The sequence below is a fragment of the Larus michahellis genome, chromosome 1, assembly GCF_964199755.1.
Source record: "Larus michahellis chromosome 1, bLarMic1.1, whole genome shotgun sequence".
Taxonomy (NCBI): domain Eukaryota; kingdom Metazoa; phylum Chordata; class Aves; order Charadriiformes; family Laridae; genus Larus; species Larus michahellis.
This window is the reverse complement of record NC_133896.1, coordinates 222,653,952-222,679,732: the sequence shown is the minus strand read 5'-3', so window position 1 is coordinate 222,679,732 and position 25,781 is coordinate 222,653,952. Positions and strand designations below refer to the sequence as shown.

Here is a 25,781-nt window from a genome sequence, read left to right as displayed (position 1 = left end):
GGCAGTAGTGCACAACTCAGTAATAAAGGAGTTGCGCTATGTACGAGGCATGGATCTGGCAAACAGGAGAAGCGGTTTCAGTCCTTTCCTCTGTCCTTTTACAGGCTACGTGACATTGCTGAAAGTTTGACAAACATTTTCATCACCATCCGCGCGACTCTACAGCTCTTCCAGTGGTCCGTTCCCACTGCCGTATGTCCCCAGCGGCTGTGCCCAGGTTTGCCAGTGTCTGCAGAGCCATCTATGGCGTATCACCAGCCAGGGGAGCTGCTCTCAGCTCAAATGACCTGGTTATTTTTAATCCGGGTACTTCCTCTCCCTCATTAACCATGTGACTGCACTCATGCTTGTGCTGGCACAGCCGTTGGGATGGCACAGGGACAGGAACAAGCAACAGGAGGTGAAGGAAAGCTGCCAAAACCAAGTTCATCGAGATGTGTCCTCGGTTTTTCTTGTGCAACATTAATAACAGTTATTTGTCTTGGAGAAACACTAAATCCATGGAAGAAAATAGCAGTTTAAAAGCTATGTAGTCATAAAGCTGCTCATTAAGATTTTGTCAAGCATTTGTCTGTGTGCTTGAGTAGGTGTAGTCCAATAATTACCAGTTTTGAATATTTTACTGCCAACTGTTCATCAAAATATGAATCAGTTGGTTAGTTATGGGTGAAGTTTTCATTAGGATTTAAGCTCCTTAGACGCTACTGAAAATGTTTCCCTCTATCCTGCTGTCTAATCTGCTATCAGCATAGCAGAAATCCCATTAATTAAGGACTAAGACCTTTTATAATCTTCTTCCCAGACTGCAGAATGCATTTACCGTTGCTGGTCACCGGGCTGAGTCCAGCACAGGGAGCTGCTGGTCGCCTGGAGCATCAGCCCCTGCGTGCACGGGAGCAGGACACGCGCAGGCTTCTGCTAGGAAGGATGAAATTGTCCCCTAAGAGCAGGGTTATCCCATACGATCTAGTAATTGAGCTTCAGCCGTGGGCGAGTGTCAACTGCTTAATAAGACCTATGGCACTCTGTGTGCTCCTTGAATGAAAAAAAAAAGGTTTAGCACTGGGAAAGCATCCTACATGTCATGTCTGTCTTCTGTGCTGCTGGTACGCCGTTAATACACATCGTGTCTGGTGGAAGACTAGAAAGTAACTGAAGTTGATGAGTTGGGTTTACTATTCAGTATCCGAATCTAAATTATCTGCAGGTTAGCAAATGTGACGTCCATCTACAAGAAGGGCCATAACGACGATCTGGGGATTGCAGGCCTGTCAGTCTCACCTCAGTGCCAGGGAAGGTTATGGAGCAGATCATCCTGAGTGCCATCACATGGCACATCCAGGACAACCAGCAGATCAGGCCCAGTCAACATGGGTTTATGAAAGGCAGGTCCTGCTTGACCAACCCAATCTCCTTCTATGACAAGGTGACCCACTTAGTGGATGAGGGGAAGGCTGTGGGTGTTGTCTACCTAGACTTGAGTAAAGCCTAACTGGCTACTCATGGCTTGGATGGGCGTACTCTTCGCTGGGTAAAAAAACGGCTGGAAGGCTGGGCCCACAGAGCGGTGGTGAATGGAGTTAAATCCAGTTGGTGGCTGGTCACAAGTGGTGTTCCCCAGGGCTCAGTACTGGGGCCAGTTGTGTTTAATATCTTTATCAATGATCTGGATGAGGGGATGGAGTGTACTTCAGTAAATTCACAGATGACAGCAAGTTGGACAGGAGAGTCGATCTGCTTGAGAGTAGGAAGGCTTTGCAGAAGGATCTGGACAGGCTGGATCAATGGGCCAAGGCCAACTGTGTGAGGTTTAATAAGGCCAAGTGCCGGGTCCTGCACTTGGGTCACACCAACCCCATGGATACTACAGGCTTGGGGCAGAGTGGCTGGAGAGCTGCCTGGTGGAAAAGGACCTGGGGGTGTTGGTCAACAGCCGGCTGAATATGAGCCAGCAGTGTGCCCAGGTGGCCAAGAGCCAAGAAGGCCAACAGCAGCCTGGCCTGTGTCAGCAACAGTGTGGCCAGCAGGACTGGGGCAGTGACCGTCCCCCTGCCCTGGGCACAGGTGAGGCCCCACCTCGAGGGCTGTGTCCAGGTTTGGGCCCCTCACACCAAGAAAGACATTGAGGAGCTGGAGCGTGTCCAGAGAATGGCAACGGAGCTGGTGAGGGGTCCGGAGCACAAGTCTGGTGAGGAGCGGCTGAGGGAGCTGGGGGTGTTCAGCCTGGAGAAGAGGAGGCTGAGGGGAGACCTTCTCGCTCTCTGCAGCTCCCGGAAAGGAGGGGGTAGCCAGGGGGGGTCGGTCTCTTCTCCCAAGGAACAGGCAATAAGGCAAGAGGAAACGGCCTCAAGTTGCACCAGGGGAGGTTTAGGATGGATATTAGGAAAAATTTCTTCATGAAAGGGGTTATCAAGCATTGGACCAGGCTGCCCAGGGCAGTGGTGGAGTCACCATCCCTGGAGGTGTGGCAACTTGGCAGTGTTAGGTTGATGGTTGGACTTGATGATCTTAAAGGTCTTTTCCGTCCTAAATGATTCTATGATTTTATGATTCTAAACCTGTTATGTGATTTGTAAAGGACTGTGAGAGCTGGGCTTTCAGGAGGGCCATTGAAGCTCGTAGGCGTGAGCTAACACAGTAATATAAGAAAAGCATGAAGTGAAAGAAACCCTAAGAATGTGTACACTATAAAGTCGTATACACTTTAGACACCAACCAAATTCAAATGGCAAAAGGGTGTGAATCATCAAAGCCCTGCTGGTGCTGGGACTGCTAATGCAGAAGCTGCAGGGTCTGGGTGGTCCGAGCCCCACGGTCCCCGCGGGGGAGGACTGCCTCCAGGGCCTCGGGGGCCGCATGCTGTTGCTTGCTTTCCTCCTGGTTATCCTGCCGTTTGAACGTGCCTTCCTCTTTTCTTCCCAGGGAATGGCTTTTACGCTTGAAGAGAGGCTGCAGCTGGGAATTCATGGCCTCCTTCCTCCTTGCTTCTTGAGCCAAGATGTTCAAGTCCTCCGCGTGATGAAAAACTTCGAGAACAAGTCTAACGATCTAGACAAGTATGTCAAAACCATCTTATTTCCTCCCCTCTCCCCCTTTAATTTTCAGTTCTTTAAAGCCCCCAGAAAGACTTGAGAATCCTGCTTCAAAGCACACAGGTTTCCCTCAGTCACTTTTTCCAGCTGTCCATTCTCTCCGGCACCAGGAGTGTTTATTCTGGCCTGTCTGCCTTCACCTCAGTTACGTGCCATCCCAGTTCCAAGACAGCGCCGGTACTGCCCCTTTCTCCACGGCGTTGTGGAGAGCTCTGGTACGAGCCTGGCGATTCGCTGCACTTTGGGCACAAGTGCAGACGGAAGGGCAGAGCGCTGGGGTGAGCACACGGACTACTCGTGCCTGTCTGTGTACGCTGCAATACCTTCTCTAAAGTGCTGGCTGGAAGAACAGGAAGAACCCGCCTGCCAATAGGAAAAAAGTAAAAATACCAGAAGCGATGATGAGTGTTGACTAATCTTTCTGCTCCTGAGCTTCCGTTGCATCCAGTATTGTTCATCAGGGTTACTGATGCGAGGTGGTGTTTGGCTCCCGATGTGTCGGGTGGTAGGGTTTGCATCTCCATCTGTCTCGGCTGCCGTTGATCTGGGGGCTGTGGCAGCAGGACTCATCCCCTGTGGAGAGATTGCATTGTTTTTTCTCCGTCACAAAGGCCCGGGCTGATCTCGCAAATTACGTATTGTTGGCGGTGCGTGATGCCTTTCTGAAGCCGCGCTGCGAGATTGGGTGCTGAACACGGAAGGGAGTCTGTCCTTATGGTCATACAAGTTTCTCAGACAGAACGTCGTTTGCAGTCTCTCTTCGCTTTTTGAGCTTTTCCTTTTTCTGGCTTCAAGCTGACAACTTCAGTCTTAGCCAATGAAGCGTTTTCAAGAAAGAAAAATCTTTGGAGAAATGTAACACATGCGAGGTCACTAAGTGCTCACATAGACCTGGTGCTGCACGTGTAAGTCTGGGCAACACTAATAATACAAAGTTGATTTAACATTTCCATTTTCTGAACTAATGCGTTTGTCTTTTTTTTTTTCAAAGATGTAATTTAACTGTCCTTCAGGTTTTAGTGATCAAGTACTTGAGAATGCAGGAGAATGGAGAGAGAGGTTTTGTAGAAATATTTTAGGAAAGACAGTGCTTTGAAATGTGCATATTAACATTTGCATATATGCATATTTCATCTTCTAGATTGCGTAATAAATTCTGATAGTAAAGACGATGTCCCGCTCTGTCCCAGGTAGCCCCGAATCCTGCTTTTGACCTTTTCCATTACAGTTGTTTCCAATGCAGCTTGTGAAGCCCTGAGGGTACGCGTGGGTCTGGCTTCCAGCTCTACCGAGTCTCTGGGAGCTCTCGGTGAGGGCGGTGGAGCCCGTCAGGTCCTCTGGGAAGTTTTGCTCCGAGGATCTGCTCACGGTGTAGAACTGAGGAGTGTCGGAGCTTGGGAGAACGGAGCGAGCCAGCTACTGCTTTTTGTGAGTCTGCCAACATCCATAAATACTGATATATATCTATTCCATTTTACTTCTAAGGTACATTGTTCTTATGACATTGCAAGACAGGAATGAGAAGCTTTTTTATCGAGTGCTGACCTCCGACATCGAGAGATTCATGCCCATCGTCTACACCCCAACAGTTGGCCTGGCTTGCCAGCAGTACGGCTTGGCTTTCAGGAGACCACGGTGAGTGAAGAGACTGCTCTTGCCCCTTTCGTAATTCCGTGTGAATGTTTCTTTTGTCCCCACAGTCCATCTTTCTGTGGGTGGCCCAAAACGCCTAAAACCCAATCCCTCATCAAGAGATGGACCAGCAAGCAGCTTCGTGTGTGTACATTTGATGGTGAGCTGGGGAGTGGAGAATAGCGCTGCCTTCTTCCTATAAACAGCGAACAGAGTGGTTTTGTTCTCTAACAGTGCAGTACAGTCTGTGCGACTTCGCTCCAAACGCCTCCCTGAACCTCGGGCTGCCGCCCTCCCCGTCCACTCTCTCAGGAGCACCGGGTGCCTTCAGCAGTGCTGGCGTTGGAGTAATTGCTGGATTTGGGATACATTGTGCTGACTTTGAACTTTTGTATGCACTTCCACAAACCGCCCTGCACGAATCTTTTTCACAGGAGGCGATGCCCTGCATCAGTGCCTTCCTCGCTGCTCAGAGCAGTTACTGTGCACATTCATGCAACATTAAACACTGTGTACCGTGTTGGAAGGCCCCGTTCTGCGTAATTCTTTTTAATGGTTAATGTTTAGATAAAGCCCTCATTAGCATTCTGAAATACATTTTAGTCCTAGCCTGAAAGTTCAGTGGTAAAGTTCAGTTTTCTTTGCAAGCTTTTTATTTTTTGTGTCCTTGACACGTACCAGTAGGCAGATAAAAACTTTCACTTTTGCTATAAAAATATGTGAAGTAAAGGAATGGAATAACACTGGTTTAAAAGCGTTTCACAAGCATGAGGTATAACTGCAGCTTCAGCTGAGAGTAGTATGACAGATGGGGAAACTGAGGCAAGTTCTACGAAGTGACTCAAGGCCACAGTGGGGACCCTGAGGCAGACCTCGAAGCCGTAAGGGCTGTGTAGACAGATGATGAATAACATCATGGCTAAGATTACCTCGGCAAACACGCTTGCATCCTGTTTGTCTGGCAAAATTTCTGGTAAAGCCACCGATTCCTTCACACGAGCGGCTCCTCAGGACTGCTTTTTGGCTTGTGCCGATCCCAGGTAACTGCGTTCTGTTCCCTGGTACCCAGCCGCTGGATCTGCTGGGCTGTGGTGACATCATTCATCTGGTCGGGCTTTGATCGTATCCCCTCCTGCTCCTCAGTGCGAATGAGGAACCCAGAGGAGGAATTGTCCTCTGGGCGGGGGGAGGACGCCTACTTCTTCTGGGCAGGCGTGAGAGGTATCAGAGATGAGAGAGCCCAGACTCCGTCTCCGGGTGTTGAGCTGGGAGCGCTGTCAGGCCGGGAAGAGCGAATGTTGCCGGTTCTCAGCTAATCGGGATTCACAGCCACAATTCCTGCTGTACAGCCACCGTGTCTCTGCCTTCAGTCTGCCTTTACCTTGCAAGAAGTTAAGACAGTATTTGGGAGTTTTGCTTCTTTCCTTTTCCATTCCTGATGTTATCCTCAGGAAAGCAGGGATTTCTTGCCACATACGGGACTCTTTCTGCAGTAGTTGGTGTTGGAGAATTCCCCTTCCCGTAACTCTCTTCTTTCTCACGTTTTAAACCCACAGTATTTTACTGATACGGTAAGAACATCTGTTCTCGTGGTCTGGCAGTTTTGCTGCTGAACTTGGGTTTGCAGCTGTTCTGGATTCCAGCCGGTGGCTTCCGCGGGAAAGGGCAAACTGTCATGCCCTTAGTACACTGACTTTCCTATAGCGGGGAGTTTCTTTCCCTGAAGACGTAGAGTGAATTTCAGCCTGGCCTCAGAGTTGGTTTTAATCAAGATTTTTTTTAGCAAAAAGAGTGTTTTTGTTGCAAAAAGAAAAGAGCTATTATATCAGGTAAAGTAATGAGATTAAAATGAGAAGCATTCATATGTGCTTTTTTTGTCAGTCTGACTCTCCTTGTCTTGCAGCATATATTTTCTCTTCTGGAGCGCGTTTGTACATCAGGAGCTGGCTGCAAGACACTTAGTTCAGGGTAGGGCACCAACGCTTTCTGCTGAGATCATTGGGACCTGCAGATTTGGGGAGCTCAGGAATTAAGATCTAAGTTTGAATTTCTGGCTCTTCCCATATTTATTATCCTAAGCTGCGTGGAAGTCTGAAAAACTGATTCTTCTAATTGTATTTGTATTGGAAGGTTTTTAAAACAGAAAGACACCCACGTAAATGCATGTCACTGTTGTTTTGGGGAGAACGCGGCACCTAGAACTGGAGAGGATCTCCAGGCCGTTCAGTTCTGCTCTGCTGTCACAGGCAGCCGTAGCATATAACCCTGTTCGTTAACTGATTGTGTGTTATTGTAAATCTGCACTAAAGCTGCCCTACGTAGCCCATTCCAGTACTTAACTCTCATATAGTAAAAAGTGGTTTTCCCCCAGTGTATAACCGACATGTTCTTTGCCGATGTCATCCTCTCTACAGTGGCCTTTTCACGTTCAGCCTGGTGGTTTTCTTGCCTGTAGTTCGTGCTGTTCGGTCCGGGTTATCCCACTCTGGAGTCCCCTGTTTGGCTACATTTCTTCTGAAGTGCACCAGAGAAGAGTGAGCACCGCTTCACCGCGGAGGACTGGCAGTGCCGAGGAGGCTGGAGCAGTTACATGTCGGCGTTTGCTAACACGTCCCAGCGTGCCCTCGCCTTTTTTGGCATTGTCGGAGTGGCCTGGTCACTGTGATGCAATTTGTCATCTTCTCCCAGTGAATCCTTTCTTTGACACCGTTACCCCACCAGATATGTGCCACTCCGTAATTGTGCTTAGCATTTCTCCTCGCTACATGTCCTGCTGTGAACTCTGTCCGGTTGGTTTGGGCTCATCTCTCCAATGAATCAAAGTCTTTCTAAATCTGTCCTCTGGCGTGCCGTGCCTCCCAGCCCAGCTCTTTGGGCAGCGAGGAGCTGGATGAACGTGTGCTGCAGCAATTACCTTTTCATCCAAACTGCCGCATTTAATACTATTGGTCAGGCAAGGGAGATGAGACGTCTCGGTTTTAAAATACTTCGTGGTGCTCCAACAGGGATGGTCACGCACATATAGCACAGCTTATGGTGAGGAGGGAAGTCCACAGAGTATTATGCAGTCTTTCTGTGGCCGCAGCAGTAGCAATTAGTGACTTGTGGACACAATAAACTTCTTCCCTCTGTTGAGATCTTTCTCAGCCCCATTAGTGCTTGGCTTTATATTTGAAGGTTGAGCCTGGAAAGATTAAAGCATGAGTAACTTGCTTACAAAGCAACTCTTGTACAAGAGCATCTGAAAATAGTCCTATGAGATCCAGCGGGGCTTCTCTCATCAGGATGCATCTATCAGTGTTCGCATGGCTGCAGATTTTGTTTGCCAGATACGGGCTGTCATAATTGCAGGGCTCAATGCCTCTTCTACCCTTCCTGGTCACTGTGTACAAATTCTTAAGGGTAGAGCTTTCACCTGCGCTCCCGTGGGACTGGGCTCCAGAGTTCTCCTCCCGGGTCAGGGCTCCAGCATCCCCTCTGCCAGCAGATCTGCTCCAAATGGGGTCAGACATCTGCCGTTCTTTCCTTTCGAAAAGCTACACAGCCAGCAGTCTTAAAACACAGGTTTTCTCTGTTTACCAGTAGAAGAGAGTGGGGAAGAAAGGCTTGCAAACATGGAACTCTTGGCACGCTCATCTATGCTGCCCGTAGTGTCCCCCCTTCTCTGGTGGGCCAGGCAGAGCTCCTGTGCCCCAGCAGGTCCCGTCTCTTCCCCAAACTCCTACTGCCTCTCTCTTCAGGAGTCGCTTGAAATTCTCCAAGCAGGCTTTTCTTTTTACTTGGTCTCACACTTTTTCCGATGTGCTGAAAACTCAGGTTTTCAGAACGGCTGGAAGGGAGGTCAATCCGTCAAATTTTTAAAAATGGCATTCTGGAACCATCCCCCTAAGAGCCCTGACGTTTTTGCTGGAAGGTGTCTATGTTGAATAACAGTTTTCCTATCTTGTTTTCCAGACAGTTCCCTGCTGAGTTACCCAAATTTGGTTTTTTGAAGTCATGCAATAAGCATTAAAATCTTCAGGCCAAAGTACAGTGTCGTTTTATATTTTGTATTTTTAAAATAATAAAAAAAGACATTATTGTGTAATCCGTAAGTGCAGGTCGAAGTACCAAGAAATTTCACCTCCATCACACTTGTGATAAGGACCCTGTCAAAATTTCTCACTTGTGTGATCAGACCGCATTAAATAAGCGCGAGAGAAGAGCACTTATGTCCAACGAAAAGTCTTCCAAGCCATGGATCCTGTCTGCAGCGGTGGCCAGTGGCAGGTACCTCAGGAGGAGAATAGGACTGGGGGAGGTACATATTCTCACTTGTTGGGAGCTTCTCAGGTTATGCTCCTCCACAGTTTGTGTCTCAGGGTCTTGTTGTAGTTTTGTTAGAAAAAATCTGCCGCCACGTTTGTCTTCACGTGTTCTGCAGTGCTTGTGACCCAGACGTATTCACATTGTCAAGGACAAAGTATATTGCTGGACACAGTGTCCCACAGTGACAAGGTGTGGATCGTGTCTCCGTTTGGTTCCTGATGCTCGAGGGTGGCCCAGACTTGAGGGAGATTCCTTGCAGAGCTGCACAGCGTCAGATCCTATGGCTGAAATACGCCGCTTTGCAGTCTGTCTCCTGCCATCCCTCCCTGGTTATTCCCTCCTCCTTTCCACCGCCCTTGTATCCCGCACAGATGTCCATGCATCTGTGCAGTCATCTGGTTCAGGAATACAGGTAGGTAGAGCCAGGTCTTTTTTGGGGGCCAGGCTAGCGGCCATGCGGATAGCCGGTTCACCGCCAGCTGCAGCAGGAGTCGTGCAGGAGCAGGAGCAAGCTGCGGAAGGCATGGGGAGGACAGCGCGGTTATGTTCCCCAGCGGCGAGGATATAATTTGGCTTCAAGCAGAAGGCAGGGTACCCTGGGTACTAGGGAACACGGGCCTTGGCAGCGTTTGCTTTTCAAAGCCTGGGGGTCCTTCATCCTCATCGGGAGTTTGGTAGGGGGAAGGAACGAAGTGTGGCAGAGCAGGGCTTGCAACTTGCTGAGGCACTGAAAGAGGGAAAGAGGAATTTTCATTCTTCCATCTCATTAGTAGAAAGAGTCACTGTTATCTTAGGAAACGCTTTCATCAGCCCTGAAAGCTTTGAGACTGTGATTGAGAGTCCTTTTTGCTCTAGAGTGAAGATACAAAGTCCTCTACAAAGAAAAGTATGTAGTAGTATTGTGATCTTCTTTCCTTTTTTGCTTTTTCTTTTCTTTTTTTTTCAATGTAAAATGTTATTAATGAATATCAGGGGAGTTCTTACGCAGCACAGGACAGAACCTGTGCAATGCTATTTAAAAGGTATTTTTTAAGCTGGAGGATCTTTTTTAATTGTGATGGTAACTTTGGAAAGAGACTTTATACTTTTTCACAAAGACAAAGCAGAGAGGGAACTTATCTCAGGGCATGGAATCAGAGCTGTATTTCTTCTGTGATAGTGCGGAATAGTTTATTACAGTGGCGTATGACCACAGTCTCGCGAGACACTGGGTAATTCATCAGCATACTGGTGTTTGAAAGTATAAAGTTGTCAGTTGCTCTGCAAAAGCTTTTGGTACCCCCTGAGAGCAGGTCTGGAACAGGTCAGAGCGTCACCGTCGGAGGAAAGCTATGGGGACAGAAAAAACTTGCTTAAAGTTCACTCTTCTCTTCTGGAGACATAAATACCCTTGAGGACTGATGGCAGAACAATGCGAAACATGCTGGGATGAAGCCGAACCTGGAGAACGACAGCTAACAGGGTGCAGGTGGTGCGAAAATCAAGGCTGACAGAATAATGATCTGTGTCTCTGACGAAAAATGAGCGAGTGAAACATCAATCTACAGAATTGTCTTGTCAACAGATCTGGCTCTGCTGAGGCTTTTATTTTAGTGGTGTTGCACAGTCTGAGCAGCAAGAGAGAAGGTTACCTGCTGTTTCTAGACTCTTTGAACCCAAACCAAATGGAAATTAGAACAAAGGTCTGAATCCCATAGACTTTTCCCTAACCGCAAATTGCCTGCACTCCCTCTTCTATAAAACAGTGGAGACCAAAAGTGAGTGAGAAGACTGGGTTTTGGATTATTGTCCTGAAAATTGTACTTTGAAACCCCTTTAGGCAATCTGCATTTTCGCAAAAGCACTGATTGTCGTAACCTCTCCTGTTGTGACCAGCCTGGTTTATCCTTCTGCCAGAAGCAGCCGCAGTCAGTGTAAGAGAAGATGAATGTGTTTCATGATCTGCATTTAGATAACATCACCATGAGCAGACGGGTCTTGCAGCAGACTGAAGGGAGCGGTCTGTGGAAAGTGTCATGGGGACAACGTGTAGCCAGGAAGCCCTGAAGACGCTGGTAGAGGTTATAGGTGGGAGATAGTCATAGACTGGTTTGGGTGGGAAGGGACCTTTAAAGGCCATCTAGTCCAAACCCCTGCAATGACCGGGACGTCTTCAACTAGATCAGGTTGCTCAGAGCCCCGTCCAACCCAACCTGGAATGTTTGCAGGGATGGGGCATCTCCCACCTCTCTGGGCAACCTGGGCCAGTGTCTCACCACCCTCAGAGTAATGAATTTCTTTCTTATATCTAGTCCTGTTATGGGGTCGGGTTATGGAATGAGGAGGAGAAGACTGTGGCTAGAGTAGGTGAGAAGGAAGCAGTTAGCACAGAGGGAGCCCAGGCCTTCTGAGAATGGTTCAGTCTGTCTGGAAACCTCTGCTGAGAGGTTCAAGGGTTCCCACTGCTCACTCCGTGCTGACTCCGCTTTTTCCAGACAAGTCTTTTCAGCGTGCTGTACCTCCATCCTTCTCCCTTCTCCCTTCACCCTTCAGTTAAGTGGTTCTCAAGATGGGGTTAACAGCAAAGTCTCGCATTAATCGATGAAGGTCAGGCTTTCCCCTGCTGTCAGAGGAGACTGAGATTTAAGTCTGTTGAAATTCCCTGATTTACCAGGAGAAGCTCAGAGGAAGAGGTGGGGTTGGCCAAAAGAAAAGAGGTTGACCTGGTGAAGGAAATTCAAGAGGATGTGTTCGCATTTAATCTGGCATAAATCTCTGCTGCTGCCACAAGGAGCAACCCCACCTTAAACAAAAGATGCCAAAGCCAGGGAGGAGGGAGGAGAATTATTTAGAATAATGAGTACCAGGATGTAAATGGGAGGGGAAATAACGCTGTCTGTCAGAAACCCTCGGACAGCAATATCCGCTGGGCGGTGGGGCAGCCTCCCATGGACTACGCGTCATGACTTGGGGACATCTTTTATGAGGAGTCCTCTTTTTTAACTGTTTAGTTTGTGGAATATTTATTTATTTATAATTCATAAATGCTACATTTTTATTATATAATTTACATTGACTTTTAGATGCCACTGCAGGGTAGCTGTGAGATGCGGTCTCATGTTGTGGTATAGCGGCTGGGTCAGAGCTCGCGAGCTGGCGCTCTGATCCTCGAATAAAGGGGCATCCCTTTTTGAAAGAGAAGAGACTAGGAATCAACAGGCAGCATAAAGAGCTGCTTTGCATTTGCCAAAGTCTTCCCCAAGAGGTCTGCACAAAAGGAGGGCTTCTGTGCTCTGATACTGTAATTCTTACCTTCCTTGGGTTTTGCTGAGTTTTGGTGGTTTTTTTCTGGAGAACTCTGTGTGCAGACACACCGTTCAGATATTTTGATGAGGCAAACCACACGCATCTTCAGTGCATGATTGTGGAAGACCTGCTGTAAAAGCTGCTGGTATTTTCTGTATTTGCCGCCATTTATAGCAAAAGTTAAGATTTTTTTCTTAGGTGGATTCACTAAGACAGACTGTGCGAGATTAGATTTAATTTATCTGAAAGCTGGTGGCTCTGGTATTGTCAAAATAATATTTCTTTCCTTTGTCCTAATTCTGTGCTCATTCCTGGGGCTCCCTGCAGTGCACTAAAAGTGAAGGTGTGGGTCTTGGAAGAATTTGCACAGCGCAGGAAGGAACTATAATCAGGGTAGGGCTTAATTTAACTTCCCAGAGATTTTTGATCCCACCTTAACCTCTGTACTATCAAGTAAAACAGAATAGATTATGTGCTTAGCAGTGAAAACAGATAAGAGCTCCTTGGTCAACATCACCGAGCAACAGGCACTGATTGCCCACCTCAGCACGTTTCTCTCTGCGACCCTGTAATCTTCCAGTTACTGGGATATTGCCGGGATCCAACACACAGGCTGGTTTAGGAATAAGCCTCCGAAAAGGCAGAGAAAAATCAGAGCTGGGTCAGATTTTCCTACGCTTAAAGTTGTTCTTGAACAGAGGGCGTGAAGCCCCTTGAGCGTGGTGAGTTTGAATGCCGCAAAGGATCCTGAATTTGGGAAATGCCCCCACTTGCTGGTTGGTGGGATCCCTGGTTGGTGGCATCTTACATCTCACCTCAAAGCCTGGTCTTTCTCCATGTGCATCCGTAAATTTACACATGGGTGGCAGAGTAGCTACGAACAGCCTGGTTTCTCCCTCTCCTGCACACCAGCAAGAAGGGCGCCCTGGCTGTGAGGGTAAGCAGGAGTCGGGTCCCACGCTGCCGACCTGCTCGGCTCTTCACCAGGTCGTGGCTCCAGGGGCTCAATCCTTATGCGGGTCTTCTCAGAGCTCTTCTTCAACACCACTGTTGAAACAACACCACTGAAAAGGACACCAGGAAAAAAAAAGTTTCTGAAGTTTTGAAATACACACAGGGTTTAACCAGTGAGTTATGCTATGACGTGACAATTCTCTGGTCAAACGCCTTTGTCCTGAGAATCCAGTAGGGACAAGTAGCTCATGACCAGCCAAAAGTGATGTGGGTCTGCTGGCCACCCTCAGTCCTTCACTGGGGATGCCAGAGATTCACTGGGCACCTCATGCCAACCCTTTGCATTTTCACATTGCTGCATAACGGCCAATGTCAGCAGTTTCTGCACTGGTCTGTCTCCATCCACCCTCTCTGGAGAGGAAGAGGGAGTTAGTTATTCTTTAGGCTGTTTCCTGACCAGCAGAACCAATGATTCCAGGGTTCCTCCTGATTTCTGTCCACTGCCCCCTAACACATCCCCTTTGCAAGACCTTCTGTTCCCTTCCACATCCCTTTCATCCCTTCTCCATATCCACCTGTGCTCACACCATAGAACCATAGAATCACAGAATCTTCATGGTTGGAAAGGACCTTTGAGATCATCGACTCCAACCAAACAACCTACAGTCTCTGCCACTAGAGCATGCCCTGAAGTGCCACATCTAGACGTTTCTTAAACACCTCTAGGGATGGTGACTCAACCCCCTCCCTGGGCAGGCTGTCCCAGTGCCTGACCACTCTACCACTCTGCTCTACCACAGCCGCCCACACCAGTTCGTGCTTCTCCCCTTCCCTCTTCTCGTCTTTAGGGAGCAGCGGGCACAGCTTTGGGTGCTCTGCTTCCCATCCCCTCTGCTTTCCTACCTGTGCGGTTTGGATCCTGCCTCATAACCTCTTTTTCTCATTTGGTTTCCTCTACAGTCAGCGTTTGTCTCTGCCTTCTGCTTAGCCCTGCAGCGCGGGAAGGCTCCGAGGCTTTGCTAGGGCCGGGCTAGATCCTACCTGTCCTCAGCGGGCTCTAGGTGTGAAGCAGCTCGTGGCGTGCCTAGCTGTGAGCTGTCAGAATAACCCTTGGAGGAAGGTCTGCGTTCCCCTCCCCAGAGCGGTGGGGACACGAACCCCATTATTTTTTCCCTGTATCTCAACAGTGATTTCCATAAAAGGGTGTAGGAACAAACATCTTTGAGACCTTTGCCTTTCTGAGGAATTTGCTTGAAATGAACCAGGAGGTAAGAGAGGCCACAGAGTGATTGTATAAGCTCCCTTTTCCTGGAAAAAAAAAAAAAAAACTTGCTAAAAATAGTGCTGGGTGTTAATAACTTGGCAGACTAGGAGATGGATGTGAAAGCTTTGCTTTGGGCTCTGATCTGAACCTTCCTGCTGCGGCAGGACTTGGACTATGCCAAGGAGCTGGGAGGGCTGCAGCTTCCCCTGAAGCCTGCGTGCGTTGCCGCCTGCATTGAGGAGCACTCACTCCTGCGTTCTCCTCGTTGAAATCCCCCAGTTCCTGATCTTTGGCAGTTTCCTACAGCTTAGCTGCCTCCCATCCCTTCGGATCACCGAGGTTTCCCTGCGTGGGTTCGGGGAGGTTGCTGTGGGTAGTGAATCCTTCATTATTCTACCTTGGAGCCTGCATCTTCTGGCTCCCACACTGAATTTTGGTTTTCCTGCCTAAAGTATATAGTGACTTTTAGGACGTTTGTAACACTAATGCAATCATTCACCTTGCAGATTACCTGAAAGTAAATCTCCTGGCATACTTACATAATAGGATATTGCCGTATAAATCTCTGCGTAGATTTCATTAATGGTTGATTGTGCGTGGTTTCTATTATTTTTTCATCAGTACCTCAGGGTACTCTTCAGCATCCTACAATTTACAAAGAAAATGATCTAAAACAACAGAAAGTTCTTGGCTTTTATTATAAACAAATCCATGAAAATAGCTGATGGATCACCACAGAGATTTTGTCCAACTTGATGATTAATTGTACTGTATTTAGACAAATCAGTGCATGCTGGCACATACTTTCTCTCCGAAGCCTGTAGCCCCCAGGCATTTCTAATCTCAAGCTCCCTAAAAGAGCCAAGCAATTTCAAAGTTTATTTTGTTATTCTGAAGACTCTTATCCTGTTCTGGCAGAGACCTGAACCAAAAAATCAACAATAGGGGTGCAGCTGGTGGAAATGTCTCTCGAGGCTCATATTGCTCAACCTGTCAATTTTGTATATGAGCCCTGAAAGTATAAATAAATAAAACCAAATGTGGGGCTTTACTGTAACCACATTTTACTGCATCTCTAGCACAGACTGGCTTTGAATCCAGAGCGGGTCCTCCGGCCTGTTCTGGCACAGCGGTGACAGTTTGCTGTGGTTACCATGCCATGAAAGCGAAGGCCATCAGCTGATCCCCTCGCGTGGGGGGTCCCGTGGGCAGCCACAATACCTCCCGGTCACCCGGACTGGGGCAGAACTCAACCAAACTCCAAAGAGCACACATCGGCATGCGGCAGCAGTCAGCATCCTTCCACAGTGACAAGCCAGCTTGTCTTTTTCTTTCCTGAGCGTGGAGATAATTTTGCCAGGTGAACCTCAACGTTACTCTCAGATAGTTTTAGAATCACAGAATCGCCTAGGTTGGAAGGGGCCTTTCAGGTCATCGAATCCAACCATCAGCCTAACTCTGACAAAAACCATCACTAAACCATATCACAGAATCACAGAATTGCCTAGGTTGGAAGGGACCTTTCAGGTCATCTAGTCCAACCATCAACCTAACAGTGACAAAAACTGCCACTAAACCTTATCTCTCTAAGCACCACATCTACCCATCTTTTAAATCCCTCCAGGGATGGTGCCTCCACCACTTCCCTGGGCAGCCTGGTCCAATGCTTGACAACCCTTTCACTGAAGAAACTTTTCCTAATATCCATCCTAAACCTCCCCTGGTGCAACTTGAGGCCATTTCCTCTTGTCCCATCGCCTGTTCCCTGGGAGGAGAGCCCGACCCCCCCTGGCTACCCCCTCCTTTCAGGGAGCTGCAGAGAGCGAGAAGGTCTCCCCTCAGCCTCCTCTTCTCCAGGCTGAACACCCCCAGCTCCCTCAGCCGCTCCTCACCAGACTCGTGCTCCAGACCCCTCACCAGCTCCGGTGCCCTTCTCTGGACCCGCTCCAGCACCTCAGTGTCCCTCCTGTAGCGAGGGGCCCAAAACTGGACACAGCCCTCGAGGTGGGGCCTCACCAGTGCCGAGTACAGGGGGTGATCACGTCCCTAGTCCTACTCACCACACTGTTGCTGACACAGGCCAGGCTGCTGTTGGCCTTCTTGGCTCTTGGCCACCTGGGCACACTGCTGGCTCATATTCAGCCGCTGTCGACCAACACCCCCAGGTCCTTTTCTGCCAGGCAGCTCTCCAGCCACTCTGCCCCAAGGCTGTATCGCTAAGCACTACATCTGCCCGTCTTTTAAAATACCTCCAGGGATGATGATGTCTTGCTCAAAGCTTCCCTGGAGCATCCTGCCTTTATGCAGGGCAATGGCTGGGATCGCTGCAGAAGGTCAGCTGGTGCGGTGGTTGTCGGAACCCTTTTCTGTGCCACCTCGTATCTCAGTGTAGGTTCCTGACCACTCTCTCACAACTTCATCATTGTTCAACAGCGGCTTCGTGCAGGCTCTGATGGTGTCAAAAATCTGACTCATCTCTTTTGTTTTTTGCTTTTTTAAGCACTTTTGTTTGTTGCTTTTTTAAGCAATGGCTTCCCGTGGCCTTCCTACTCCTGAGGGAAGTTTAGGCCCTACTAAGTCAAAACATTCAAAGACTTTTATGTGGGCAGGATTTCATCACTTCAGGTTGTGAGTGGAGATGCTTAACCTTTGTCCTGAGCGTTTTTGTTCTGCGAATCAGCCTTCCCTATCCTGGTGAAAACAGTGAGTCGTGATGCCTGCCTGTCTGGTACAAGTATTGCGAACGCATTCATTTTCTTAATGCTCACCCACCCGGGAGGCCTTGTCCTCTCCTCAGTTGTGCAGCAAGTTCTCCTCATAGCACGCAGACTCAAAGTTAATAAGTGGGAAGAAAAGGAAACTAAAGCCTGAGTTTTGTTGCTGTATTTGTGGTTTAGTCTTGTAATTCATCGCACACGTACGAGGAGGCAGACTCCCTGCAAGCGCCCGTTCTTGTGTTGAATGACAAGCATTGTGTAAGTATCTGGAGAAAGAAGGACCTCAGCTACCTTTTTAATCTGCTTCTCTTCATCAGTCCCTCTTCTCAGGAACAAGTAATTCTTTAAGGCAAAGACTGGTAGCCCGTTAAAGAAGCCATCTCTGATGTTTCTTTTCTGAGATGCAGTAAACAAGACTGATGAGGTGATTGCCGTGCCGAAAGCATGTGGAACTTGCAGTTGAGTTTTTGGTGCTCATCATGCTTTTTACCAAACCCTGATGTATTGGGTTTGCGTGGTAAGGTTTTGATAGCGGGGTGCTACAGAGATGGCCTCTGTGAGAAGTTGCTAGAAGCTTCCCCCATGTTCCTGAAGGACTGCACCCCATGGAGGGGACCCACACTGGAGCAGTTTATGAAGAACTGCAGCCCATGGGAAGGATCCACGCTGGAGAAGTTCATGAAGAACTGCAGCCCATGGGAAGGATCCATGTTGGAGAAGTTCATGAAGAACTGCAGCCCATGGGAAGGATCCACGTTGGAGAAGTTCGTCGAGAACTGTCTCCCGTGGGAGGGAGCCCAGGCTGGAGCAGGGGCAGAGTGTGAGGAGTCCTCCCCCTGAGGAGGAAGGAGCGTCAGAGACAGCGTGTGATGAACTGACCAGAGGCCCCATTCCCCGTCTCCCTGCGCCACCTGGGGGGAGGAGGTGGAGAAATGGGGAGTGAAACTGAGCCCGGGAAGAAGGGAGGGGTGGGGGGAAGGTGTTTTAAGATTTGTTCTTATTTCTCATTATTCTACTCTTTTACTAATTAGTGGTAAATTAAATGAATTTCCTCAAGTCAAGTCAGTTTTGCTCATGACGGTAGCTGGGGAGTGATCTTCCCGTCCTTCTCTCGACCCGCGAGCACTTAATTCTATTTTCTCTCCCCCATCCTGCTGAGGAGGGGAGTGACAGAGCAGCTTTGGTGTGAACCTGGCGTCCAGCCAGGGCCAGCCCCCCACACCTGAGCAGACCTGGCCATTGCGGTACCTGTAAATATTGGATAATGCTGTTCAAATACATTCCTCCCTTACTGAGCAAGTGTGTTTTTCTTCAGAGAATAGTCCTTTTAGAGGAGTGAGGGAGGAAAAGAAGGATGAAGCTGCATTGGTTCAGTGGGGTTTTTGTGTGCTTTTTAAGTCCTGTCAACTTAGGAGCTTTTGAGATCCTTCTAGCAACATCTCTTTTCCTCCACAAGGACATAAATGTCATAAAAATATGGTTCTATCTCAGTAAGGGAAATTCGTGTGAAGCAAAGAGTAGGGTCCTTTTGCTTCATGTTGGTATACAAATCAGTGACCCATTGCCATCGTCTGTTCCGCTCTTCTGTGGCCTTTGACCAGGGTGGTAAAATTGATGGATATAATCGCTGCCTGGTATTCATATATGATAAGTGTAAAGAGACCTTCAATTATATAGATGTAAACAGGCAACTGAAGCCGTCGGAGCGCTACCCCAAACCACGGCGCCGCACAAGACTGCAAGGGGAGCACGGCACCGGCCAAAGAGGTTTCACAGGGAGCCTGCTCAAGCAAAGGCATCGATCGCATGGGATTTCTGCTTGACTGCATGTCAGAGGCAGCAGAAGCCTAGAAAAGTGGGGCGAGACACCACCAGGAGGGTTGCAAACGCTTCCACAGAAGCACTGGTAATTTCTGAGGACAAGCTGTTAGGAAGAGAGACTTTTGGGTAGAAGGGAAGTGAGGAGAGATTTGGAGCTGTGAGGAAAGGAGTTGCATAATCTTTTTCACTCCCCTCCGAGTTTTGGGAGATGAAGCTTTGCACATTCTCTGTAAACAAACAATAGCGCTTCAGAGATAGCACTCCGGGCTCCGTCGTACGTTGTTTCTTCCAAGGAGAAAGGGCTCACGAGGCAGCATTGCTAACCATGAAGATCAGAAGGGGGAACGCTACTTGGCCTTTTTGAAGAAGTAGCAGCTCATGGCGTGAAAGCATTAAAGAATATTTTTATTTTGTAATACCTGAGACATGTTAAAATTTGTTCCTTCCCAAATGTCTAAAAGAAATGAATATTATTCTAAAAAGCCATCACCAGTGTCTGGTATGGCTTCCTCTGGGCATCAGCTGTGTCCTGTCTCTCTTGTCCCTGAACTCATTCTAAAATGAGCCTGCAATTCTGGGATCATCTTCATCGTGGGTCTTTCAAAATGCCATCAAGATGGCCAAGGTCTAACCTGAGCACCACAGCAGGATCCTTCCCATGGCTCCCATGGGAAGCTGTGTAGCTTTATAATTCCTGGAGCACTTCCGTGAACTCAGCCAGAACAAAATCAGAAAGGAAAAGAAAATGTTCCTGGCTTAGGGATGAGAAGAAATCTTGTGTGTTGTAGGTGAACATACCCAGCCCCTTGGACGGATCCTGCAGTGACGATCTGCAGTCTGCTGGACCCTGCAGTCCAGTTCGGGCAGCTTGACTTGACTTGCTGAAATCCAGGTAGAAATACTGTCTCGGTGACAAATTCAGAAGTTGTAACTTTCCCCGAAGTTTTCTGGAACCTTACAGATGTGCTCAGTGGCACAAAAATATCTAGTCTGACTTCCACCTTAGCAAAAGGCAGCTGCAGTGGTACCTGTGGCGTTAATGGGCTGAATAGGAGCCGGGAGCGCTGAAGCTCTAATGGATGCAGGTCGGAGCACTCCCCACTCCGAGTTACACCCACAAAGGCTCTCGGAGGTTACTGTTTAGCCAGAAGTAGCGGTACGGTGTGTACGTTCCGGCTTGACCTTGCTGGGGCAATTAATTTTGACTCAGCTCTGTTTCTTGTATTTTCAGCCCCGTGCATGTGTGTTTGGCTTCCAGCTACTGCGTGCAGAGCTGCTTCTCGGGGGGGATAACGACGTACAATGGCTGAGCCCACCTAGAATGGCAGGATCCTGGGCACAGGGGAGTCTTCTGGTCCGGAAAACCAGGATGCGTGTTTCCCCCACACAGTGCCCATGTTATGTGACTTGATCAAAATGATTTATCTTTTTAGCTTCTTGTTTTAATTGAATTATTTTTATTGAGTCACAAGGGGATTAAATGGAGTCATTGTCTTTTTGTTTCTCTGAAGCAATTTATCAAATGTAATCTCAAGAGGGGTGGAGAAGGCATGATGATAAAGGCAGCATCTGTTGAATTCCCTCTTCAGAATGCTTAGGCTGCGTCTTTTCGTCCGAAAAATCAAGTTAATTGCTTTTATTGCAGCTTGGACATTTCTTATTTACCACTGGTCCACATAGACCATCCTGTCACTCCCAGTATTCGGAGCTCTACCTTGCTGTCCTCAGAGGCACAAACAAGCTCCCGTTACCTCTCCTGTAAGCTGTGTACCCTTGAGAGAAACCTGGCTCCTACTTTGCCCTGTTCAGTCACCAGCAAACCTTTTGCTGAGTTCAGTTTGCGGAGCTCGTCTCTTTCTTCTGCCTGCCTTGCGGAAGGGATTTTAGGAAAGATTAACCCTCTGCCAATTTTAGGAATCTTATTTCAACAGGTAAGTTGGCCAACTCCTCTCTGTGGGTAACCGTTATTGTCAGGGGAGTGAGCACAACTCTCCCGGAGACCATTCAAAATGAGGACTTACTTGTGACCCCCAAGTCTAAAGTCTGACATGTGTTTGTTTCCCTTCACATCTTAAAAACACTGAATCCGCTGAACTGCCTGCCAGAGTTGGGCATTTCATACTCTGCAAAGGGACTTCCACTGCCTGCTCTTTTGATTGCGTCAACACCTGATGGAGTTGCTCATTTCGTACTCGGTCTGCAAAGGGACTTCCAGCTCACCACTGCCTGCTCTTTCGATTGCGTCAACACCTGATGGAGTCCACAGTGCCTGGACCAGGTTCAGGAGCGTGCTCCAGCTGGGTGCCTGAAGGCATCGGAAACTTTTGTATTTTACTGAAACTGGGCTCTTGGCTCTCAGGTTCAGCATTAGGGAAATATGAGGCTTGCTTAGATACGTGCCCGCTTCCCAGTGTCATTGTGTCAGCGGGAGAGGTGACTTTCCCCAGGTGGATCACCATTTCTGCTCCTGAAGGTTTCCCTTCCAAAGCTGGTAGTGCCATCACTGTGTTAATTGTTAGTCTAAATTAAACCGTCGGATTTTGCCTGGAGTAAAGTGAGGAGCAATTTTTCGCTTGAATCGCTCCATGCCTGGGACAGCGGAGTCCCAGCTAGGACTAGGGATCTGGTCAGTGGCATGGCCTGAAGGCAGAAAGAATATGTTTTGTAGCCTTTTTTTTTTTTTTTTCAGAAAAGGATCCACGGAAGCCAGCATACTCCATGGGAGGGCCTGTTCAACATCAAATAAATATACTATTAAGGGAAGGAATGCAAATTCTGAGAGGGGTGCCTCTCCATGCTCGGTTCTTAATCGCTGACCCCGCCATCTAAGCCGAGCCAGTCCTTCCTCAGGCAAAACATACCATGACGATGGCGGTGAGAGCCCTTCTCCCTAGGAGCGTAGTGAGAGCAGTCAACAGATTTTGGAAGACCCAGGCCGAACTCTCTCTACTGCCAGACCCGGAGCAGGGACTGGAAACCAGCCCAGTGCCCTCCCGAGACAACGGTCAGAGTCAGGGGTTCTTCAGAGGCCCTGGGTATCTGCCCTGGGCCCCGCGTCTGAAACAACTCGCAACTCATCGAGCTGCAGGACCGGTGCGGGGCAGACGGCTGGGTTTCAGCTTCTCCTGCAAGCACTGGTCTGGCTGTCTGTCTGTCTGTCTGTCTGTCTTTCTTTGCTTAAATAGCTGGTGGGCTCCCTTGGGCACTGAAGAGATGTCAACGTATGAGACACGCAGCCAGACACTGCAGTAATAGGTGTCTTTATTATGTATGGAAAATGTTACGTTAAAACAACACTCTTTTTTAAAGCATGTCATACCTTGAAGTATCTGCAATGATGCTACTAATTCGTGCTTTTAATTCCTGGTTAATAAGTCTTCTCTACACGTGGATGGCAGCAGTGCAGTACCCCTTTTTTATGAAGATTAGCATCTGTGAATGCTGCCTTTGAGATAGGCCGTGTGTGTGTGATTAGTTCATTGGTTACTGGGCACGGTTTTAAAGAATGATGTTGAATAAATGATCCACTACTTTCCTTTTTTTTTTTTTTTTGCATTTCTGATCCGAATGTGAGGTTGTATCTTGATCAGTGTAGAAGTCAGCACTGTTATTTTTCTTCTTTTCAAAGTAAAGGGCTTTTTCGTTAGGATTCCCACAGTTAACAGAAGATATCCCACAGAAGACATCTGCCCCCCTAGAAGAGTCTTGTGAGAGAAGCCCTTGCTGTAGAGAGTAGCCTGATTATGTTTGATCATTCATCACTTATGGAGTTACAATGGAAGTTGTTTTCAGCCTCCTCTAAAAATGAGACTTTTTCTAGCTAACATTCCACATTAGAACCCCAAACCGTGACCGGATCTGAACGTAGCGGGGCTGAGCAATAGTAGAGAGATGTAAGCAGCCAAAGTGCATTTCTCTGTTGTTCCAGCTGATACAAATCCCTGGTGCAACTCCTGCTTTTGTGAGCAGGTGACAAGGCAAGGGAGACGGGTGCCTCCTCCTGCCGAGAGCAGTCACTGAGTCGGAGCCCTCGATTTGTGTTGACTGGAGAGCGCTGTGAGCAGCATGAGCAATTTCCCCAGAGGGACGTATGGAGGAGGTTGCTGCTTTGGGGTTAGCACTGCCTAAGAGAAGGTTCAGAAAATCCCAAAATGTCTGAGCAGAGATCAGCCAACATGAATAATACTGTCCTGGGTTTTGGAAGAATTCCTGCTAAGGGTAGTATTTTTGGTAATAACAGCAAAGAGGAAAAAAAATAAGACACAAGTCTAAAATATATTCAAAGAATGCTGTCTTCCAGTTCCTAATTTTATTAAAAAGAAGGCATTTTTGTTTAAACAATGAAGACCTTTGTGTTGAGAAGTCATTAGCCTTAGTGCAATCAGGTATGCTGTTCTTAGTGCAACTGGGTATGCTATTGTCCGTGTGAATCATAGACCCATGGGGTTGGAAGGGCCCTCTGGAGATCAGCCAGTCCCACCCCCTGCCAGAGCAGGGTCACCCACAGCAGGTGGCACAGGAACGCCTCCAGGTGGGTTTGGAATGTCTCCAGAGACAGAGACTCCCCCACCTCTCTGGGCAGCCTGTGCCAGGGCTCTGCCACCCTCACAGCAAAGAAGTTCCTCCTCATGTTGAGGTGGAACTTCCCATGGTCCAGTTTGTGCCCGTTACCCCTTGTCCTGTCCCTGGGCACCACTGAAAAGACCCTGGCCCCGTCCTCCTGACACCCACCCTTTCAGTATTTATAAGTGTTGATAAGGTCCCCCCTCAGCCGTCTTTTTTCCAGACTGAAGAGACCCAAATCCCTCAGCCTTTCTTCATCAGAGAGCTGTTCCAGTCCCCTCAGCATCTCAGTAGCCCTGAAACTTCATACTGAAGTTTCATCCAAACATTTAATTCTCTGTTTCACTTCTCATAATTTTTGGTGGGTTTCATTTGGTGAATGCAAGTGTCAAAGACTGGGGTCAGATATTCAGGGGAAAAAAAATGGTGTTGCAAAGACAAGTTTAGCTTGGTCAAAGCAAATGCCATGGCAGATATTGATCCAGTCGGGTCCAGTCGGAGCTCTGTTGACTGGAGGGGGTACCCAAGATGTCTAGCTCTGCAGTAGCCACCCACATCATTGACATTGGTAGCTGGCAGAGAAGGATCATGCTTTCACTGTTTGAACTGCCAGCAATAAGCTCCCGGGGAAAGAACGTGTAACAGGTTTTAAGGTAAAATCATCAGCTTCCCCTGCATTTGTCAGAAATATTTTAACTGGAAAGCTCTTCTGCACTAAAGTGGAGTTTGCTCCCTGAAGCAAAGATGTTTCACAAGAGTGAAATGTGCAACACCAGAGGCCGTTGAGTGAAGTTGCCATCAAAGATCTCAAGCCTTGGGGTTTTGAAATGAGAACTAAACTTGTCATTAGCAGTCCCTCGAGGTCTCATTTCCATGCCAGTGAACAGCCTGGTTTTGTGCTCATTTCCCTGCATTTTCAAGTCTCACTTGTTTTATTTTATCTTGGAGTTATTAATTTTATGACAAGGCTTCTTTTTCTTCTTTTTTTTTTTTCCTTTCTTAGGGGGTTGTTTATCACCATCCATGACAAAGGCCACATTGCAACAATGCTAAACTCTTGGCCTGAAGACAATATTAAGGTATGTGCATGCCTTCTGTGGACCGGGAAATTACAGGAAGTTGGGTGGAAAATGGGATATTGAACGCAATTGCTTGTCATTATTTACGGAATTGCCTATTTAAAAGGACAAGCTGAGAAACGTTCGCTTCCTTAGAGAGTTTCCAGGATAGTGGTTGGACTTCAGAGACTGTCATGCGTGTTTGTGGTCAAAAACATCTTTATCATAGAATAGAACCATAAAATCGTTTTGGTTGGAAGAGACATTTAAGATCATCAAGTCCAACCATTAACCTGACACTGACAAGTCCACCTCTAAACCATGTCCCCCAGCACCACACCTACACTTCTTTATATATCTCCAGGGATGGCGACTCCACCACTGCCCTGGGCAGCCTGTTCCAATACTTGATAACCCTTTCACTGAAGAAACTTTTCCTAATATCCATCCTAAACCTCCCCTGGCACAACTTGAGGCTGTTTCCTCTTGTCCCATGGCCTGTTCCTTTGGAGAAGAGCCTGACCCCTCCCTGGCTCCCCCCTCCTTTCAGGGAGCTGCAGAGAGCGAGAAGGTCTCCCCTCAGCCTCCTCTTCTCCAGGCTGAACACCCCCAGCTCCCTCAGCCGCTCCTCACCAGACTTGTGCTCCAGACCCCTCACCAGCTCCGTTGCCCTTCTCTGGACACGCTCCAGCTCCTCAGTGTCCCTCCTGTAGTGAGGGGCCCAAAACTGAACAAGTGTTTGAGGTGGGGCCTCCCCAGTGCCAAGCACAGAGATCCTGCTTATCAAAGGTAGCAGGACCTTGGGCAATAAAAAGAGCGTGCATGATAATAATCTGTACAGAATAGAGTTCCTAGCAAAGAAGTAAGATACGTGTGTTGAAGATTCTGTGGCTAACTTGCAACTCGTTAGACGTACCAAAGCTCCCTAAGATATCTGTAACCGACTGGCTTGTAGGATTCCTTCCCAAATCCAGTGAGTCGTGCAGCATCCAGAACGCTGGCGACTCTGCAAATAATGTTTGATATCCAGCAGCTGAAAATATTACTGACACCCCACCCAAAAAGTGATCTTGTGAAGTATTTCTCT

At 48.1% G+C, this 25,781-nt stretch overlaps 1 protein-coding gene across 2 annotated transcripts in view; it reads left to right on the top strand.

Moving 5' to 3' along the window:
* ME3 (malic enzyme 3) overlaps positions 1 to 25,781 on the top strand; it is a 128,464-nt gene that overhangs the window by 65,103 nt on the left and 37,580 nt on the right. For both annotated transcript variants that reach the window (XM_074572502.1, XM_074572501.1), the window contains 3 exons: positions 2,923 to 3,056; positions 4,578 to 4,727; positions 24,640 to 24,715. In XM_074572502.1, coding sequence (XP_074428603.1) covers positions 2,923 to 3,056; positions 4,578 to 4,727; positions 24,640 to 24,715 — 360 coding nt within the window. The remainder of the gene's footprint in view (positions 1 to 2,922; positions 3,057 to 4,577; positions 4,728 to 24,639; positions 24,716 to 25,781) is intronic.